Raw genomic sequence first — 19,058 nt, 5'->3', positions numbered from 1 at the left:
AATAGCAGCAGTGCTCAGATCAGAATGAAGGTTTCCCAGGCTGTGAGAGCGGTGTGAGGTGCTCAGTGCACGGCTGCTGGCCTCCCCTGCCTGCTTGGGGCCCCACTGGCTGTCAGAGATGGGGGGCAGTCTCTGAGGAGAAGGCGGGGAGGTTCAGCAGGAAGGCAGGTGTCTGGGCTGATGCTGTGCAGTGCCAGCTGGAAGGAAAGCTCAAGGCGAGCAGGTGAGGTTATAAAATGAAAATACTCCAGTTGGCTTAGGATCGATGGTGAAACGATCGTCTGAGTGCACCTTAACATATATTTGTGGCCATAAATGGGGCTTTGCTTTGCCTTTAGGAGTTGCTGAAGCTGTCTGGCACTCAGGCTGCTTCTCTCCTCGGGAGAGGAGGAGCGTCAGGGGGTTCCTGGCACAGCTCAACCATTGTTGAGTTGTCAGAGTGGTCCCTGGTGTGTGTTTGGCCTGGGCTACCCTGCAGTCTTCCAGACAGCTCTTTGGCATCGTCTGTGAGGCAGCACAGGCCAGGTAGTATTTCTGCGAGGCAGTTTGGCTTCAGCCATCCTCTTCTGAAGGGGAAGAGCATTAGTTTAATACTATGGACTTTGCAACTCCAAGCCAGTTGGCTTTGGTTTGGGAGAATTGTTCAGTCACATTGGGTTTTATTGGTCTCCAGCACGAGGAGTCAGAAGTAGTGTCCTATACTGTAGTCACTGATTTATCTTCTGGGGCCTTGGAATTGTGCTGCTGACTGCTAGGAGTGGACCAGGAGCTGAAGGAGCCAGGAGAAAAAGTCCTGGTCTTCCTCCAGCCCTTGGAGGTCCCCCCATGTTCATTGAGAAAGTGTGGCTGGTTTTGCCCTTCTATAAATGACAGGCATTTGCATGGCCCAGATTACATTTTAGCAACCACTTGTAAGTCATGTTGTGCTTGATAATTTACAGCAGCAGCTTTTTTCCTGTGTAATTTTCTTAGTTTACTCTATAGCTACTCTGAAATGCATTACCTAATATTCCACTGTGTTTAAAAAAATAAGACTCTTTTGGTTATATTGTTTTCCATATTCTTCTGCTTTTGAAAAATAGTACTTTTTGCAGATATGTTGTGTACTGAAAGTGAAACTTTTCAAACAAAATAACAAAATTGGCTATACAACAATGTTTAATAGGAAGTGCAGTGTCTACTATTACTTCTGGTTACAGGCAAAATCAGGTTTAAAAGCAGGGTATGTCATGTCCTTGGCTCTTGGAGAATATTAAGGAAGTAATCATGGGAAATAAATGGACTGAATTATATTAGGAGGGAAAATAAAATAACACTATCAGCTGAAGTCTCTATTTGCAGAGAAAATGTAACCTTCTGGGCAGCTCCTGCTGTTGTGGGCTGTCCCTCTGCAACTTGGTTCGTGGTGGAAAGCACTGTTCAATGCTCCGGGGAAAACTCTTTCCCATAACGTGGTACTTGACACGACTACCATTCGTATTGACCTATGTAGTTTAATGGAAATGCATACTAGTTCCTTGAATGTCCTTTTTTGTTTGTTTGTTTTTGCCCTCCTGTGCACAGTCATATAAAGAGATTGCTCTAACAGAATAAAAGGTGGCTTGTGGCTTTTTATTTTACCAGAGGGACAGGTAAGTCAGTCCTTGATCACAAAACCAGAACCAGAGTTAAAAAAGAAAACATAAAAGCAATGGAAAGGAAACTTTAAGTATATTTAACACCAGCCTCCTTTTCTGGAATTCATTCAAGATTTTGCAGAGGCATCTCAGTCCTGAAGCCTTAGGGGCAGCTTAACACTGCTGTACATCCTGGGAGCTAAGTTTCAAATTAGACTTTAAGCTAACTTTGAAAGCTGGAAAACTCCTTTTCCGTGTTTCTCCTTTTTTTTTTTTTTTTTTTCTCCTTTTTCCCCCTCATCTGTTAATTTAGCATTTGACATAAAATAAGCTCTACCAAGTTAGACAACGGATTTACCTTGCAGTTTCCAACAGTAGGCAGTAACAGAAATACAGAGAAATAAAAGCACAAAGCAAGCATCTAGTGATGCCCTTCCACAATATGGTTTGTTCCCCATGAAATGTGGCAGAACTGGAATGGTGGTACTATTAATTTAGGTACTACTAAAGGTTTATTTCATGTGTATTCAGTGGTTCTCTATGCATTTGTATTGCAAGAACATGTTCACCTGCTTTTTGGGTTCTTGTCATTTACTCAATTTACTGTTATTTACTCAAGAGGAATACAGTTTCTGAACTTTCACTGCAGATGGTTGTGATGCCTCAAGGTCTTTCCTGTACTGTTCTGTGGGACTGATCAACATGCAACAGTAAGGACACTTCTGCCTTGAGGAGTTTATCTGCATCTGAATTCTGTTTTACCCAATGATTACCACCTTTATTCTACCGTAAAAAAGCTTTCTTCTGATTGCAACACTTTGAAGATTGTTACAGTGCTGTGAAATCACTTATCAGAAGAAGTATTCTCTGTACCTACTGAATTTCTGGTTCCTCATTCATTTCCTTTCCTCTCATGCAGACTGATAAACTGTGCAAAAGAGGGATTTCAGCACTCTAAATGGCAGCTTTAACAACTTTCCCTTGATCCTACGTCAGTTTGAGGACTTGGCTATCCTGAGACAGAGGGGGTGCAATCTGTTCAACTGAAAGATGCTCTGATCTTGTTTCCATATAAAATTTGCTATGCAGCAGAGGGGAAAACTGCAGGAAAGTCCTGACAATCTGGATAGATGTGGTCATGTTGAAAGTGAGGGACATATTGTGCATGTCTTACAAAGATGTCAGGCCTTGTAGGGGGGTCTCTCACAGCTATCAATTACTCTGATGCAGTAGTAAATGGGAAAAAAAATGTAAAATGTAAAATTACCCCTTCATCTTCCTGTGCTGGTGCATTGTGAAGATAAATTCTTTTTGAAGATATATAAAATGCTAGTGATGAGCATCTCAGAAAATTCAAAGAACAAGTTAATAATACAGTCTTCAGAGCAAGAAAAGAGGCCTGGGGCCCAAACACTGAGGAGAACAAATAGAGAATATATATATATATATATGTATATATATATATATATATATAAATAAAGTAGCAGTTCAGTAAACATTCTCTGCTCTGAAGAGTTTAGGAGCTGTTTGGAAATCAAAATATGATCAGGTAGGTGAGGACAAGAGAATTCAATTAAAGCTGACCAAATGCTTAATTGCTTTATTTTGCAGTCTCGCTAATCTTCTTTCAAAGTTAGCTCTGTGTATAATATATTTTAGCTTAACCTTGGTATGAATATGTTTTTTGTCATTCTTTTCTTGCTTTAAAATGAAAAAAAATCATTAGACTGTTTATTATTATTAAAAAGAATGTTATTGTTGTTGTTTTTCTGTGTTACTTTCTGTTTTCTTGATCCTATTTATATGTCTTAATTGGTAAGTAATTGCTTTCCTAATCCAGATAAGTAGTGTTGAGCTGTGAACTGCAAAGTCACAGCCTTTTAGATTGATATGTGGAGACTCTGCTGTTGTTGGAGCAATGTCTGAGAAGGTTCATTGAATATTCTGAACTGCCAGATGAATTAGCTATAACTCCTATCGGTATAGAAAGATAATCTCAGATATCTGTGGGCTGTAGCATTCTGTGATAAATGTTTCTTCAACAGAGAATGTGAAATACCAGAAATAGAAGGAAATAGATAGGAGTGTGAATAATCCACTCTTATTGCATTGATAAAAGTTTTAAAAATAATTTAGAAATAATTTATCTTTAGTCACTTTAATAAATTGTTGTACTCTTTTATTCTCAATACGCTCTCAGAGGATGTAATCTGAAGACTGTTCTCAGATTCACAGTAACCAGTGCATATTACTGGATAGTAGTTCTGGCTCACCCAACTATTCTGCGAGACTAGAATACATTAAAGATATAGAAGACTGCATTATTTGTTTCATTATTTTCTGGGAGAATATGTACTATATGTTCAGTTGAACCGAATTGTGTATCAGTTCTACTTTTCTGAAACACATGCTTCTGTTAAACAGAAATGAATTTATACATGCAGAAATTGTCTGTTTGAACTTGCATAGTAGAAACGGGCCCCAGATGTTACAGTTATGTAAGGGCCTAATCTAAAGCCAAGCAAAGAGCGCCTCGTGAGCTTCATATCATGCCAATAAGAATGTTTTTGGTAGAATTAACATCAAAGGATATTTCAGTGAGCTGACATTGTCTATAGCTATTGTAAGTGTAAAATCCAAATGTGTGCATGGATGATGTGCCTTTATTCACTGTGGTTGGAGTTAAATTTATACTTTAGGGGGGGAAACGTGACATGAATTAGCTTTAATATAAAAATGCTTCATTTAGATGTTAAGTACAACTGTCTGTTTCTTAAAGCCTTTTTTTTTTTTTTTTTGTATATACTTTGGTAAATGTTACACAAGTGTTTACTTGAGTTAAGTGGGGGTGGATATTTATTTACGTTTTGAGTTTGAGATACTCATTTTGAAACAGAACTCTTTTGTACTTTAAAACTGAAAGAACATTCCATTGCATAGCTATTGCTATGAATTACAAAATAGAAATTAAACTCGCAAGGGAAATTAGGCCCTCAGTGGATTATCTCATAATATTTCACAGTAAGGTTTGGTGCCAGAGGCTGGTCAGGAAAGGGAACGGCTTAAGCAGTACATAACTTATACCCTTACTTAATTTACACAGTACTTAACTATGTATGGGGTCTTCATGCTAAAGAGTTGGTTTAGGAATCTCAAAAACATGAATTTGTCTTTTGAGAGATTGTGCAAGACTGGTGAGGTACCCAATGACTGAATAAAAGCAATTTTGGTCTCTCAGATAACTGAAGCAAAATAAATTTTGGAGAGCGCCTTATTACTCGGGCAGATAATGACAGGACAAGAGGGTATGGTTTTAAGCTACAAGAGAGGAGGTTCAGATTAGAGGTTAGGAGGAAATTCTTCACTCAGAGGGTGGTGAGGTACTGGCACAGGTTGCCCAGAAAGGTTGTGGATGCCCCATCCCTGGAGGTGTTCAAGGCCAGGCTGGATGGGGCTTTGGGCAACCTGGTCTGGTGGGAGGTGTCCCTGCCCATGGCAGGGGGTTGGAACTGAGTGGTCTTTCCAACCAAAGCCATTCCATGCTTCTATGATTCTATGAAATACAATTTCTGCTTTTAAAATTGGAAGAAAAGGAGAAACAGAAGGATCCACATGAATATATCAGATTTAGACATGTGGATTGACAAGTTACCAGGCTCTATCTAGTCATGCATTTTTCCATCAGCAAATGCCAGATAACATAATCCTTAATGAGGCAGTATTACAATAAATTCTCTTAATTTGTTTGCCATATGCTAAGAGTGCCCACAGTCCACATATAGATCAGTTGATGATGAGAAAAATTACTCATATTTCTAAAGTTTTATTACTTCTGAGATATTGCCTATTGTGATCTCTAGCAACTCATTATCTGGTTTGTCAACAAGAACTTTTTTAGACAGGCATCCATTTTTAGCTTGGGACAGAAAGAGACAGAGTCCAAATACATCATTTTATCAATTAAAGAAGTAAAATAAAAATACTACAATAAAATAAAATCAGACATCCACTAATGAGTTTCTTTTAGACTGAGTATTTAGGCTTTCAGTGCTTCTATTGACTCGTTTGGACTATAGTCCAAACATATAGTAAAATTTCATAACATTGTATTTAAAATTGATTGAAACTTCTGATGAAAACACTGTGTAAATTGATATTTATTGTTAAAGCTACTTCTCTCTTCTCCATGAGTGCCATACAGGATTAAAGAATAAAGGAAAATAGTAGTAATTGGATGAATTGTGTCCCTATTCTAATAATAAAGACCTTACATTTTTCTGTAAGTGACTGAAGATCACTCACTTTTGTTCTAAGGCACTTTAATTAATTTGTCAGGAAATGCACAGCACACGGCTTTTAATAGAGCTGGTACTTCTCAGGTGACAATTCACCCTCTTGGGCAAGAAAGGGCAGAAGTCAGATGGCATTTTTCCACTCTAGTTTTGTGACAATCTGTTGTTCAGAAGTTTTGTTTAAAAAATAAATTAAAAAAAAAAAAAGTATTTCCTATTCTATGTCTAGAAGATCTAGGGAGATTTTGAAACTTTATGATCAGTACCAGGGAATTTCCCTGTTAACTTTGTCTGCAGCTTAAGTCATCTTTTTACTGTGTTTTCTAGTGCAAAGTTCTTTTGTTTCAATATTGTGATGCCGAAATTTGCCATAATGACAGCCTGGTCTTGAAAGCTTGGTTTTGGTGTTCTGTAAAATCTGCTGAAGGACAGAAAGTACGCCTCTGGAATCAGGGCTGCCCTGTACTAAACGTGATATTCCAGCTGGGACTACGATTGTGTATTCAGAACAGTTCTGATTGGCCCCAAGGTATTTGTGTCCCACAGCATGTGTTAAACTCTTTAAGGATGTTGATTTTGCCAAAAAGCTAGCTCAGTAATTGTACTGGAAAAAAAAAAAAAAAAAAAAAAAAACTTTGTTAATATACTATTGCATCAGAAGTTGCTATACTTCTCACAGCCTTCTAAAATTGTAGCTTGGAGTTTTCGGTTTGCTTCCTCTGAAAAACAGTAGTGGTTTCAACATTTCCAGTTTAATAATGCAGCCTAGGAGTGCCTCCTGGAAGTCAAATTAAATTATACAAGCACTTGTTGATCTTCTGTGTAATTTATTTGTTATATTTTCTTGAATCCATTTCATGTAAATAGAAGTATCTATTTCATGAGAAATAAATCTTTGGCTATCATATATATATGATAGGTTTCTGCTGATTTAATTCTACTGTTTTAATTTAATTTGCCATCTCAACATTTAAGATGAATATTGGCATCTGAAACTGTGCTAAGGTTTTAACAATCCTGCATTCCAAGACCCCACCTTCCAAAAAAAAAAAACACAAATGAGTAATCATGTATAAACTAAAAACCAGCTCTAGCTTCAGTGAGCTAGAATTGTTAAGAATGTGGTATGCAGTCGTTGTAAATAAAAAATAAATAAATCACATGTACAGTGATTTTTGTTGGGGGAAAGAAAAGAGGATAACTTTATATTGACCTTGATACACCTTAGAAGTGACTGTATAAAAATATGTGTAGAAACCAATTAATGGAAACCAGTCTGAAGTCTTTATTTATATATATATATAAATATATAACATATAATATATATATAATGTGTTGATTCTTGTAGTGAGAGAAGTAGGTGTCCCTCTGCAACTACCTTAGACTTTACAGAGTCTACTTACAAAGTCAGTATTATGGGTTTGGCCTTTGGAAATACAAAATGTTTTCAGCTCTCATGGACCAGTTTTGACTTGATGAGACTTTGCTTCATGTATTAAAAGCCTGTCTCCAGGTACAATCAGAAGAGATTGCCTGGCTCACTGAGCAGCTGGAGCCCTCCGAAAACGGTTGTGCTTCTTGCTACTCTCAGGAGTCGCTGCCTTGTCATTTATTTCTTGGTGGTAGCAGGGGCAGAAAGCTGTCTCCCTGCTGTTCTTTGTTCATACCTGTTGCTCCCTGTACCTTATTCTTCTTTGCTACACCTTCAGAAGCCTCTGATCAAATGCATACATTTATTCTTCTTTCTTCTTATTTACATTTACCCTATACTCTAAATTTAAGCCGGTTGACCCTAATCCTGCAAACTCTTAAACGCATTAGGGGCCAATAATGGCATGCATAGGAGTTTTCCTGACACTTTGAGTGGACCAGCTAATGCATGGAAGTACCAGAATACCGATGTGGCAATTTTTTATTTTATTTTTTTTAGAATGGTAGCTTTTATAAGCAACCATGGTTGAGGTTCGTTAGAATGTATCATCTGCCTAATTGTAGTCAAGCATAATTTTCCTTTTACTTGGGAGATTTCCCACCTGACTTGAGATTTCCAACCTGACATACCAGTGCCTAACATCTCTGTTCAGAAAGGGGGAAAAAAGTAAAAACAAATCCATATCCACAAACATAAAGAAATCTGATTATCTGTTTTCACATTCAGACACTTCTCTGTGACTTGTTTATTACTGCATAGCTAGTTGTTATATATTAACAGGAGGCCATGTGCACTGCAAGGCATGCAACTGAGATTAATAAAATGTTGTATTACTCCAGCAAGTGTGCAGGCTTCTTTCTTAAATCATCAGACGTTGCTGGGAGCACAGAGCCCTCCCACTCCTATTTGTTAATTGATGGTGACGGGTTCTCTGCTGAGCTGTAACCTAACATAGGAACTGAATCAGATCAACAGCTGAGAGAAATCTCTAAGCAAACAGTATCACTTCATATAGGCAAAAGCTTGGCATTTTAAACCAGGCCTTAGGACGAGAAGAAACTCAAATGTTGGTTAATGCAGGCTGATTTGCTGAAGTTTTTGCCAGCGTGCTGCTCTGTTTTGGGGATTTCGCTCCTGGAGGAAGTGTTGCTGCTGCTGGAAGGGCTGGCCCACTTGGAGCAAGCCTGACATGCTCGACAGACGCCTGATGACTCCTCAAGCTAAGCATGTTACGCCGGGGGTAAGCATATGCTGAAGGAGTGCAGGCCAGATGCTGGGGAGCGCTTTAATTTTAATATGAAGTGTACAGGCTGGCTAACAAATTAACTTAATTGCAGTTAAAATGTTTCACTTTGCTCTCATCTAGCCAATAAATAGTGTTGAAAAATGTGCCTGCCATACAGTAGAAGTCCAAATTATACTTTTGAGCTTGTTTTTCTTAAAAAAAATATATATATAATAAAATAAAACAGGTACTAAATTGCTGTCTTTCTGAAAAACTACCAGTACTGGAGTTGAGCAGAAGTGAAAGCCTGTGCAGGTGGCTGCTGCTGCGAGCACTTCTGTCTGTAACCCTGTTAACCATAGCTGAAATGAAGTAGCTTGCTGTTTGTTCTGTGCTCTTAGGATTGTGCTAAACGATAGTTTTCTCCTCAATTTGAGAGCAATGGGACTCTCTGCTGGCAATACTTTGAAGTACATTCTCTGGACAGGCACAAATGTTATGCTCTGATATTTCTGCTTTGGGTTGGGTTGTACCACTGTCACAAGTGTTGGTTTGGCAGCATCTTCCCAGGTGTGTGTCCCTAGTGCCAGGGAATGATAGCAGCAGGTATCCCAGCACCAGCAGTGCTTCTGAAATAAAATATAGATAGACAACAAATACGTTATAAGAATTGTAATTGGGTGTGCATGGTTTTCCTTTTTGTGCCATAGGATACAGAGAATGGAGATTTAAAATGGTAAAAATAACGTATTTCTGTAATAGTAAAAACAAACGTTAGCCAAATGCTTGGCTCAAAAACTTGCTGTATGAGAGATTTGAATATGGTTGCAGTGAAGAAGTGTATCAGAGGCATGACGGTTGCTTTTCAGAATTATTCCAACAAAGCTCAGGGACAGTGCCTCGTGTAACAGCTGCTCTGCATCACTCTTCCTGAAGGAAAGCAAATCTGAATTGTTTCTCTCTCTGGATTATTTGGGGATCTCCAAGTGGGAAGTGGAGTGATTATTGCTAACTTCCCTTCTGTCCACCTGTAGACAACTGCTCTTCACTCAGGATCTAAATCCGCACCTATGTTTGGGGGACGGAGGGGACTAATTCATCAGTGGGTTTTATAGGCATGTCGTGACGTAGGAAGATATACAACTGCTGTCTACAGCTATGCCAAATTTGTTTTCGGCATAGGTGTTCAGGATAGTGGAAATCAGCTATTACACTTGTAACTATAGCTGCCTTTTGCATTTTCTAATGTTATTAACATAGTTAAATGCTTAATTCTTTAAGTCTTAATATATCTTTTCCCATCAGTTCTTAAAAATTCTGATGAATTAGTGTGTTTTGGCATTCTCTGACAATCCCAGTACAATTACAAATGGAGAAAATCTGAGAGATTATTCCTGTATCGCAGCATGAAGCAATCTGAGCTCTACCTGGCATCGTCATAGAGGTGCTAGTGGAAGGAGGAGAGCCCCTGCTCGAAAGGGCAAGAAGATCTCAAGGAGCTGTGCTGTGGATGTAAAGGACTTTTGTAGCAAGAAAGCAGGATAGGTAAAATGGAATATGGGTGGAAAGGAATAAAACTTGACTGGAACAATTCATCAACATTCATCATGTAGATTTCTGCTTCATGGCAGGCCCTTAATAAGGGGAATGGACCAGGGGAAAGGAGGAAAAAAAAAAAAGGCAATTTCATCTGTGCAGCGTAATCTGCATTTCTGAACATTTACTCAACCCTTCTTTCAAAATGATGGTTGAGGACTCTTCTTTTCCTGTTCCCTCAGTTTTTCTCCTAGTTTTTCGGTATGTTTTGAGGGGGAGTGGGCTGTTTAGCTTGGCTGATATGAATTTTGGCTGTAGTCACTCATTGTTCAGAAGGATTTTATAGGAAACTGTGCTTGCAAATTAGCTTCTTTTTCGCAGTAACAGTCCTCAAACACTATATAACCGAAAAAAAAGTATTGTTTAGGTGGCTAAGTAGAAAGCAATGGTAAGATTGGGAAGATTAAAAGATACAGCCTGATTTCTCTTTCATGTTTTTGACATGTGTAATTAAGTAAAGTGACTATTAGTGATAGCCTCTTAATGTCAGATGTCCCTTGTAACAAGTTAACCGCTGAAGTATTCTAGTCAAAATGTTACAATAAGATAAAATAATACTTATTGCATAACCACTGACATGTTTTCACCACCAACACAGTCCTTGTGACATAAAATTCTACAATATGGAAAGTTCTGTAACTGCCAGAAACTGTAAGCACATCAGGCGCAGTAATTCCTTATGGTCTGCCGAGGCTGTCATTGCATCGCGGGTGAGGTGAGGACACAGTGAAGTGATATCCTGACTTTTGCCAATTTATCCCAATATTCCTGAATTTGTTTTCAGCATCAGTGGTGTATGAAATTTATGCTGCTGTTTTTAGTTCAAATTATAATGAACAAGCCTGGAAATTCATAAAATCAAACAGGTTAGTTTTGTTATTTTCTTACTAGGATGGACAGTGCAGAAATGCAGAATAAAAAGGGTGTGAAAGAAGGGGAGGTAAAGGGCCTCTGAACCTCCATTACATTAAGGTTTACACGTAAACCTTAGTGTTTACATTTCATTGAGGTTACATTTACATTTACATTACCCAGTGGCTGTTGAGCCACTAGGCTGCTCTGTTGTAAAGTGACTTTTTGCTATGAGATAAAATGCAGAAGAATTGTGAAATTGTGAAAACAGGTTTTCTAATTACATATGCACATGTGATTTTTTGCAGTCTTTTTATTACTGATCCCTACCATTCACTGTTATGTAGAGAAATGCTGTACTTATATTTTTATGCTCCACTGTTTCTGCACGTGCACTGCATGAAAACCTGGTGCTTACATTGTACTTGCAACTGCTTAATAACAGCAACCGTTGTTCTTAGAAAAAGATAGTTCGAAAAGTATATTGTTTACATTGCTGCTCATGCAGCATTTTACATTTAATCAAGCTTTTGAGTATTAAAGCGTATGGACAGTCTTTGTGTAACAGCTCTGAATTTTAGGTTGGTTCCCTAAGACAAGATTTATGCAATCCCACTTTCCATCCGTTAGTTTTGCTTCTCTCTAACTTCAGTCCAATGGCCAATTTAAATTCTCGGAGTTACTGAGACCTTCTTGGGGGCCTGGCTGGAGCTGCTAAAGCCATTTGCTCTGCATGCCAGTGTTTAAGTCAAGTCACTCTCTGGGGTCTTCTGGCATCTAAAAGATAGCATCCCGCCAGCTGATTAGCACAAATTTAACTCCAGAGTAGTTGAACCAAATGCTGCCTCTTGTTCAACCAGCAACTCATGGAAAGAGAAGGGAAGTTTAGTGAGGGGAGGGGAACTGAGTGTGCAGAGCATGTGGTGTGTAGGGAAATGAGAGCAAGTTAAAGGTATTGTGGAGGTGTGAGTGGGAAACCAGGCTTCATTACTTCTGCTGTTCACAAAACAACTTGTTTTTCTGCAGCTCGTCATTAATGATACATTGCATTTTGCAGTCTTTTAATGGATATATATATTTTATTCCCTGAATCTTTTGAGGCTGCTGAAAAGATGTTGACAGATTGACAAGTTAGAATACTCATCACTTAAAAATTATTAACTTGGCAGTAAATTATATTTGTAGACTATTAGTATCAGAAAATCATTTTTAAGATCTACTAGCAATTCTGGGTAAAAGTTAAATTTCCTTTTGAATGGGCTTGTTCTGATCCAGGGGTGTCATTGGTAAGACTTGCTCCCGTTGTGATAGTTTTCACTCAGCATCTTCTCAGTCTGACAAAGTCCTCAGTAAAGTAAGCATCATCGTTTCTGTGCAATTAAATTTGTACGTGGTCAAAGCATTTCTTTGCAAATTTGTGAGACCCAGACATGCATAGGCTTTGTTTTTCACCTTATGAAGAGACTATGATTTTGCTTCCTTAAGCACCACTCTGACTATTTTTCATTTGAAAGGTTCTGGTGGTTTCTCTTTGTCATATCCACATACACTTTATTATTATATGATAATAAAATAGGCATATCTTTCTTTTTTTCCTTTTCTAATAACGTAACAATGGAAAAAAAAATTGTATTTGAAAGAGTAATCTCTTCAGTATTTGCTCTCTAGAAACTAATAGATTGTAATATAAGGTATTGAAAAAAGTAACATTTGAAGTCTAAGTATTGCTTTTCAGCAATATTTCCAGTTCATCTTGGAAGCAGGATCACTGTGTACAAGGAATGAGTTACCAAAGTGCTTAATCAGGTAACAGTTTCAGGAGCTCATGCTACAGTGGAATGCTATAAAAGTCAATTTCAAGCTAAGCACTTTGAGAACTTTCTGCCAGATTTCAAGTAAATTGGTGAGTTCCCAGAACATTGTGATATTTCTGGCTTTCATATTTTCTGGCTGGATATTTTCTGTTAAGAAAATGTGATCAGCTTCTATTGCTGTGCTTTCACATGAGTCTTGGCTTTGTTATAATTTGTATAGACTTCACGTAACTAGCAGCATAACTGCAGAAATCTTTTGTTTTAGGCGGAGAAGCTTACGGTTTCTGAACTAGACTGCTTGAGAGAATCCTTTTCTTAAGTTTTAAAAGCAACTCTGCATTGATGCTGGCTTAGTGTAAATCCATTATTCAGGTCATCTCATGCCTGACACGATAAACTCCTTAGGTTCAGTTTTGTGATGATAGGAGAGGAGAAATTAATGTAGCTTGGGATTACAATAATATGTTTTTATAGATCACTACCATATTAAGATAAACAATTATGGATTTGATCAGAATCCTTATGATATTCACTTTTTGTTGTCATTGTAGTAAATCAATTGTTTAGTAAACTTTTTGTACTCAGTAGGAGTTTCTTGGTGACTGCAGAAGTTGTCACCCAACTCACCTTAGTGTCACGTATCTGAACCTGGAAAAGGTCTGCTGAAACACCAGAAGGTTCACCTTTAAAAGTCCAGCTGAGGTGCAGAAAGTGCTGAAGCCTCTCTCAGAGGATCATGACCTTGCAGTCTCGGGTTAAGAAGGCAAACCCAGCAGAGAAATATAGTTTGAGGTACACATTTTGAATTCTCAGTAATGACAACACTGAGGAACCAGGCTGTTCAGAGCACTTATTTAATCAATGTTGACTGTGAATTGTAGCAACAGGGAATTGAAAAAAAAAATGTACCAAACAGAAAATGTAATTTAAAAATCACAAATTTATGCTGATCTAAAATAATATAACTGACTTGGAAACAATATATATATTTTCAGTGTAGGAGAGAAAAGACTCTGGAACCCTGTCCCTTATATTCAGGATCTAACACTCTTACTCCCTGCCAACAAGATTTCTGTTAATTAGGGTGGACAGGGCAGTAGGACTGCAAGTATATTACCGCTGCATTTCATCAGGGTAGTTCTGAAAATGCCTTTCTCACATATTGCATTAAATCTGTGCATGGTATAACTTAACTATTCAAATTATCTCCGTTACCTTACTAACTTCTCGCTTCACTTAGCTAGCAGACTGCTTCTTCTGACTCTGCTTTCACCACAACACATTGAGAGTTACAGTTACTGCTCCTATTAGCCAGGGTTATGCTTCTGGCTCCCTGCTCATTAAACTGAAGTATGTTTCTGCAGTGCCAGGGTGACATTCATACTCAGAGGTGCGAGAGGTCATTACAACAGCACATATGCTGCCTAAATTCCACTTAATTCCTATTCTGAGCTCTGAAGTGGGTCTCAAGTGATACATAGTCCTTTCTGCCGAGCAGAGTTTTTCCAGCTTTTGCATTGCACCAGAACTCATTTCACTGGAACTCGTTAAATTGTACAAACCGGTTCTCACAAAAATTAAACATAATTAATAGTACTTCTAGGCTTGCCAAAAATGCAGGCATCAGAAATATTACAAATATAGTAAAAATTAGGAATGGGAACTGAGATTTGAAGGCATGATGAGGCCAAAGTAACCACAACATTTGGTGAGAATCAATAACTTAAATTGATGGAAATATGGAATGATGGCTTGTGCCAAAAATGAATAAACAAAAGCAAAGTGTGCCAAAATGCCTTCTGTGGCCTGCTGTTATAGCTCTGCTAATCAGATATGCTTTCGCTTCTGAAATGAGAACAGAATGCAGAGTTATCAATAGTTCAAGTTTTACATGGACTTTTATAAATATGACTTTAAGGTATGATTGGGTTTGGTATATGAATTAATGCCTCATTTTAAAAAACAAAACAGTTTTAAAGGACACAGCACTTGGACCGTTCCACTGTGAAATATCACTTGATAAATGAATGTCCTGAGGACCCAGAGGACAAGCTCTAACTTTAGCATAATTTTCAGGATGTGGAGATGTGGACAGAGGTAGTTAGTATCCACGGCAGTTCATGGTGGCTTCTGTAGAAGGCTACAAGCCAAAGGGATTCCCACAGTTGCTCCTCAGTCACTTGCTCTGGGAGATAAGTGTTTGGCGATCATCAAGTTGCCTGAGGCACGTGAAATATAGTGCGCACCCAGGAGTAGACATGTTCCGCATATGAGAGTTGAAGGCCTCTCACTGGAAATACACCCCAGTTTTAATTTAATGTAGCATTTGATGTAGCAGATCGGCAGCATGTACTGGTGACTTTAAAGAGTTAAAATGCTAAATTTTCAGTGGAAATCTGTATTTTCTAAGGAACGTTAGCCATCACAGGCTATTTTTTCCAAGTTGTATAGATTTTATATATTTTACTTCAAAGATTGGTTCTATTATTGCTGTTCTTGTGCTCCAAAGCATATGCATTTCTCTTCTTGCAATTAATTTTTCCCCAGCCTCATAAAGCTCTGAGAAAGGTTACAGCTGTTTCAGAAACGTTTGGCTACACTTTGAATTGCAGGCCACTTCTGCACATGTCTTAGACCAGTGAGGGCATGTTGACCACTTGACTTGCTGCTTAGGTTTGTATCCCCATTCTCTATGCTTCACTGCTTCAAGACTGAAAGAATATGATATTCCCCATGACTGCACTGTATTAAAACAAACAAACAGACAAAACCGTACAAATAAATCTTGCCCATACATGGGAACAATCACCTGTGGACTGATCTTTCAACTCTAAACACCTCTCCAATATCAGAGGAATGCAGAGGACCTATTATACAACTAAAATGGTACAAAAACTTTACTATGTTCATGACTGTCCTTGTGAGTTAGGTTAAATGTTTTAGTATTTGACTGCAAGAATGACAGCCACTTGTAGCTTGTTATTTCTGTGACACTTTGAGAACATGCTCATGTTATCTTCTAATGCAGGAGGAGATAGCATGTGCCCCTAATGTATGTATATCTGCAAGATGAGAAGTCTAGTCTGCTGTTAATGTTATCACCGCTGTATCCTGAAATAGAAAACTGCAGGCAGATTGGATTGTGTTAGAGAATGGTAACCATAATAACCAATAACAATCTGCAAATGATAAGCAGCTTCAGTGTTTAAAAATAAAATTGAAATAGCTTTCCAATAGTTCCATGAGCATACTTTCAAACTTTATTATTCATTAATTGTAAGGTTGTTATGGGGATCTAAGATGTGACATTAATCTTAAGGAGGTCTTTAATTATTGCATCTTCATTTAATTGACATTGTTTAGTAATATACCTAAATGAAATAGTATCTCATCAAATAAAATGTTACTTATCAACCCTTTTTCAGATGCACACCATATGTAGAACATTACAAATATCCAATGTAGTGTATGGTCTTTTATGTAAGGAGACGAACTTTAAATTTATGTATATGTAATACAATACACTGAAAAGAAATACAAAGTCTTCTGGATTTGAATGCAGAGCATCTCTGTGGTTTGGAGTTTGCACCATGTTCTGGGATGTTGCCCAATGCTTTTGAAATGAAAATCTAAGAAAAAACAATATCCAGTGAACCTTTTAATTGATTCAAACTAGGTATTTTTGGGAGGTGCTTTAAAAAGAAAGGAAGGTGTTATCCAAGAGAACTATAAGAAGAGGTCTGTGTCGAGTTGTCCCCCCCTCCCACCATAATTTACAGATAGGAACATTTAGCAGGAGCTGAATTACGTACCGATAGTGAAAGGATATGAGCCTTCGTGCAGCAGCATGGTGCTCTGACCGATGTTAACTCTTATGGGTTAGTTTGTTTCCAGTCTCCTTTGCTGAGAGAGTTCATTTCCATAAAGTACTCAGATACTTCTTAGAACGCAGTCTGGTTTCCTTGTTGCTTTAACTACTGGGACACTGATTACTTGTGTAGTTCATTCAAGAAGTAACTTTGGCTATAAGAGTTGAAGAAGACCAATTCTTCAAAACGTTCCTAAGGAACAGGAAAACACAGGCTTCAGTTTCCTTTGGTAGCTCTTTCATGGATCAATAACACTTCTGGAGGTGCAGTTGGGCACAGTTTATGCCAATGTAAGTGCAGTGCCTGCAGTTATCCTGAGCACCATAGGAGAAAATGAATGGGACAGCTAAATTGCTAAATTTCATAGGAAAAACTGAAAAATTACTTGCTAATTATCATTTTCCAATTTAAGTAACACTATTAAACAGCTATGTAGTGTTGATGCGGGAGAGGATAGTTTGGAAGGCAGGTAATTGAAGAGAAATAGCTCTTGCTCTTCGGTCTCGTATGTGAAAGGGAATGCGTTTTCTGGAGTTATCTGCCACAGGTAAATGAAAAATGAAAATAGGAGCATTGCCAACGTTCCCTTAAGCATGAAGCACTCCTTGTGTTTACAAGAAAATTCTTGTTGCTAGCTGTGCAAAAGAAAGTTACAAGCTATTGATGCTCTTCACTGGGATTTGAATGTGAATCTGAATTAGGTGAGAGGGAGTCAATTGCTTTCCTTTAGAGTTCTTGAAGGAAAAAATAGTTGTTACTGCTGGATGCAAGTTGAAAGATTTGTGTTTATCAAGGAGCGTCTGTTTAGTCTATTAACCTTGACAACCGTGTCAGCAGTTTTTTCTGTTTGTTTTCCCAAAGGCACTATGTTGAAGTAGTATGATATACAAGGTTATTTATAGTGGAGACGATTCATAGCTATGCTTAAAAGACATGGGTCAGAGTTTAAATACTGGAGTTGAATGCTGTCCTAGACAATTTGAAAAGTCATTATGTTTAATCTTTGAAAATTAAAATCAAGGGGTGGAATAAATAACATATCAGCATGTACTAGATTTTACATATATATATATATACACACAAGTTTTTTTATGGTTTCGCAGATTTCTTGAGGTAGGAAGGCACCTCTGGAGATAAGCTAGTCCATTTGCCTGCTTGGAGCAAGGTCAGCTAGGGCTGGTTGCCCAAGACCAGGTCCAGGCAACTTCTGAGTATTTCCGAAGATGAAGAGTCCACAAACTCTCCGGACAACCTGTTCTAGTGCTCAGTCACACTTACAGTAAGAGGAAAAAATATATATATTTTTCCCCCCAGTGTTGCAACTGAATTTCTTGTATTTTAATCAGCATCCATTGCTTCTTGCCCTGTCACTGGGAATCACTGAAAAGAGTCTGGCTCTGTTGTTTTTTACTCCTTCCCATTAGGGATTATACATATGAATAGATTTGTATGAAAGGAACAAAACTTACAGAAACAACAAGAGCAAACAGTCCACATTCATTGACACACCTACAGTTTAGATTGCTTGCCTTTGTTAACAGATGTTTCATATTGCTACTGCCGTCCTTGATTCCATGGATGACTAAGGACTACTCTACAAGTAATTGTATACATTAGAACACTTAAGAGATAATTTCTTTTATTCTTGTGATTTACTCATCATTTCAGACTATAGTCTCGACTCTCATGGCCAAGCCTCCAGGTAGCTTGTTTTTCTTTAGTCTGAAGGCTGGATCTTAAGGTGCAGTCTGGATCAAGTTGTGTTTGTTTTCCTGTGTATCTCCTTGTCATGCATACTTAAAAGCATGTGTCGTGCTGGAGGGTACCAGTGCAGGAGAGGAGCAATTCCACACTGTGGCAGAGTCCTTAACTTTGTTTCCACATTCTTTCTTTGCAGAGTTGTTGCTGTACTTTTGGCACTCTGTGTTTATCCAAGCTCCGTTGCTATCCTAAACTTGCTTTCCTGCTGAAGTCTCCATCCTAGAGGATTTTAGGTAGTCGCTAATTGCTTGATCAGGCAGTTCTGCTCAGGCATCCCAGTTCTGGGTCAGCATCTTTCTGAGCTTCTCCATGGTATTCCCCTCTTCCCTGGTTACCTTAGCCTAGCTTTAGGCTAGTCAGGTAGCTGACTGTCCCTGTGCAGGTCTTTCCAAATCCTATTGTATTCCATGCCCTACCTTGAACACTTGTATCACTCAATCTTCATGTGTCTGCTGGTCCAGCTTTTAGTTTCTCCTTCCTGTAGATCATGCTGCTTACTTTCCTAGTTCTGCACTTTTTTTTTTATTTTTTTTTACTTTCCCGTTCCCACAACTGCTGCTGTCCCATCACTGCCTGATTCCCATTTCCAACCCACTCTTCT

General features: G+C 38.2%; 1 protein-coding gene across 10 annotated transcripts in view; it reads left to right on the top strand.

Moving 5' to 3' along the window:
* The window catches only part of CACNB2 (calcium voltage-gated channel auxiliary subunit beta 2), a 245,833-nt gene that overhangs the window by 117,172 nt on the left and 109,603 nt on the right, over nt 1–19,058 (top strand). Inside the window, exon 1 of one of the 10 annotated variants that reach the window (XM_040545629.1) lies at nt 8,145–8,580. The exons of 8 other annotated variants lie outside the window; for them this stretch is intronic. In XM_040545629.1, the coding sequence (XP_040401563.1) occupies nt 8,530–8,580 (51 nt within the window). In that variant the 5' untranslated portion in view covers nt 8,145–8,529. Of the gene's footprint in view, nt 1–8,144; nt 8,581–10,808; nt 10,877–19,058 lie in introns of those variants that run through there. One more of the 10 variants, XM_040545631.1, reaches the window with a different exon arrangement.

This window comes from Cygnus olor, chromosome 2 (genome assembly GCF_009769625.2).
Source record: "Cygnus olor isolate bCygOlo1 chromosome 2, bCygOlo1.pri.v2, whole genome shotgun sequence".
In the NCBI taxonomy this organism is placed as follows: Eukaryota; Metazoa; Chordata; class Aves; order Anseriformes; family Anatidae; genus Cygnus; species Cygnus olor.
This window is presented reverse-complemented; position numbering and strand designations above follow the sequence as displayed.